Source organism: Notolepis coatsorum (genome assembly GCF_963971535.1).
Source record: "Notolepis coatsorum genome assembly, chromosome: 13".
NCBI lineage: Eukaryota > Metazoa > Chordata > Actinopteri > Aulopiformes > Paralepididae > Notolepis > Notolepis coatsorum.
In genome coordinates, this window is record NC_140177.1 from 39568626 (window position 1) to 39571694 (window position 3069).

Here is a 3069-nt window from a genome sequence, read left to right on the forward strand (position 1 = left end):
CCACCACACACGCATGCGTCAGTGTCATGGCTGGGTCATAACCATTTCTGATAAAGATCTCAAGATATTTCTGATAATATCTCAGGCCGGATTTAGGCGTGGTTATAATATAACTCTTTGGTTATAAATATAACTTTTTGGTTATAATATAACTGTCGTTATAATAGAACTCTGGTTATAATAGCACCATTTGGTTATAATATAACCGTGGTTATAATATAACTGTGGTTATGATATAACTGTGGTTATGATATAACTGTGGTCATAATATAACCGTGGTTATGATATAACCGTAGATTTTCACTGCTGATCATTTAATCTAGCTGTGAGACTTTTACCTTTGCTCCCCTAAAGCTGGTGAAATCCTGGATTAGGTGAATCTAATATCTCTCGACAGCTGGACTGACAAAGCAGTGTTGAATTTGTTTGTGCTTTAATTTCGTCTTTCTTTCTGACTGCTGATGAGAAAAAAGAAACTAGAGAGGATGAAGATTAAAAAGAAAGCTACAGTGTGTACTGAAGATTACAAGCCACTAGCTACTGGGGCTTGTAATACCAGTGTTATATATACGGTACTATGTTTTCTAAACAGCTTGGTGGTTTAACACCAAGAGAGTAGATACATCCACCCCTTTACAAGAGTGATCATCAATAACCTCACAGCCATCGTTTGACAGCATGCATGGGGGCAGGGCGGGGGGCACAGGCTGACAGCAGAACAATATCAACAGTAACTGTCTTCACTAACATCATGGTCCTGTCTGTTTTCCTCCCATAGCTTCTACACTTCTGAGTTGAGCGACACAAGCTACATGCCAAGGTACTCCAGAGTGACTCCTGAACGACTCCAGAGTGACTCCTGAGTGACTCCAGAGTGACTCCAGAGTGACTCCTGAACGACTCCAGAGTGACTCCTGAACGACTCCAGAGTGACTCCTGAGTGACTCCAGAGTGACTCCTGAACGACTCCTGAGTGACTCCTGAGTGTCACACAACAGAAGAGTCTCCCTCGTCACACCGAGATTCTGTCTAGCTCAGATTGCGGTCGTTGTTTTCGCACCAAATCACCTCCAACATGAGCGACACCAACTACTGGGTGGTGGACTACGAGTTCACCTCCCCCTCTCCTCCGGCGCCGGGCCTCCCCAGGGCTCCCTCGGCGCTGCACCCCGTGGGCGGACATGCCGAGCAGGGTACGGCGCTCTGCTTCGTGGGCCTCCTGCTCCTCCTCCTCCTCTTCCTCCTGGTGCGATGCATCCGGATCCTCCTGGACCCTTACAGCAGCATGCCGTCCTCGTCCTGGACCGACCACAAGGAGGGGCTGGAGAGGGGACAGTTCGACTACGCGCTGGTGTAGGAGTGGGGGGGACGGGGACGAAGAAGAAGATGATTATGGAGGGATGAAGAGGGGGAGGAGAGGGTTTTGTGCAGAATGATAACTTTACTTCAAGGCAGACGTCTCTACGGCAGCCCGATCTCACTTAAAACATGTACATAGAGTACTTATCGACCACAGCGAAAAAGTACATATTGTACGTTATGTTATAGCCATAAGTAATATATTGACATATTTACAAACATTTACAATGTGTTTGTATTACAAACAAGTACATATATTACACATTAAAAAAAATAAGCTTTTAACGTTTTCAGACGTGCGGGTGGCTTCAGTCTAGTGGTGAAGGCTCTCAGTCTAAGGGCTCTCAGTCTAGTGGTGAGGGCTCTCAGTCTAGTGGTGAGGGCTCTCAGTCTAGTGGTGAGGGCTCTCAGTCTAGTGGTGAAGGCTCTCAGTCTAAGGGCTCTCAGTCTAGTGGTGAGGGCTCTCAGTCCAAGGGCTCTCAGTCTAGTGGTGAAGGCTCTCAGTCTAGTGGTGAAGGCTCTCAGTCTAAGGGCTCTCAGTCTAGTGGTGAGGGCTCTCAGTCCAAGGGCTCTCAGTCTAGTGGTGAAGGCTCTCAGTCTAGTGGTGAAGGCTCTCAGTCTAGTGGTGAGGGCTCTCAGTCTAGTGGTGAGGGCTCTCAGTCTAAGGGCTCTCAGTCTAGTGGTGAGGGCTCTCAGTCCAAGGGCTCTCAGTCTAGTGGTGAAGGCTCTCAGTCTAGTGGTGAGGGCTCTCAGTCTAGTGGTGAAGGCTCTCAGTCTAAGGGCTCTCAGTCTAGTGGTGAGGGCGCTCAGTCTAAGGGCTCTCAGTCTAGTGGTGAGGGCGCTCAGTCTAAGGGCTCTCAGTCTAGTGGTGAAAGCTCTCAGTCTAAGGGCTCTCAGTCTAGTGGTGAAGGCTCTCAGTCTAGTGGTGAAAGCTCTCAGTCTAAGGGCTCTCAGTCTAGTGGTGAAGGCTCTCAGTCTAGTGGTGAAGGCTCTCAGTCTAGTGGTGAGGGCTCTCAGTCTAGTGGTGAGGGCTCTCACCCACGACCACAATAACTGTTGGTTCAACTCTGATTTAGGAAATTTAGGAAATGTAAATATATTACTTATGGCTATAACATACCGTACATTATGAACCTGTTTTCCTGTGGTCGATTAGTACTTATTTACGTTTTCTGATGAGACCGTATTGCTACGACCCATATCTCCAAACCTCTGCGTATCAACGAGAAGCCGTCCGGATGGATTGAAGAAGAACTATGTTTCTTTATGTGTTTTTGGTCGACTGCCCCTTTTAATCATTACGTGTGCTCCTTAAAGCAACGCGCTGTTGACGGTGGTGTTTGAGTGAACAGATGGGAGACTGGAAGAAGACACAGGTCTTTATCTCCGTATCTCTGTCTTCTGTCTCGGATCATTTCTGTCGTCCCGAAGGCCTCCACCAATCCCAGGATTAGATTATAAACGGAGGGACGTCCTGATTAAATCACAGAGACATGACCGGAGCTCAGGGGGCCAGGTGATAAGAGGCTCTGGGAGGAGTCTAGTACATTACTCCTGCTCCTCCTCGCTCCCTGTGGAGCATTAGGGCCAGACGACACAGGACACGGGTCCACTGGTAGAGGCTAATGACCCGGTGTCAGTGAAGGCAGTGTTACGAAAAGGCAAAGTGAAGCCTTGGCCACAGACTTTACCTTGTGAGGAGAAACAGGA

The 3069-nt window shown here is 48.1% G+C and overlaps 1 protein-coding gene across 1 annotated transcript; it reads left to right on the forward strand.

Moving 5' to 3' along the window:
• Positions 1-1075: 1075 nt before the first annotated feature.
• Positions 1076-1357, forward strand: LOC311239640 (cortexin-1-like; the record flags this gene model as incomplete). The annotated part of the gene is made up of 1 exon (XM_084328017.1): positions 1076-1357. The coding sequence occupies one exon, from the start codon at positions 1076-1078 to the stop codon at positions 1355-1357; it is 282 nt and encodes a 93-aa protein (XP_084184143.1).
• Between the last annotated feature and the right edge of the window lie 1712 nt (positions 1358-3069).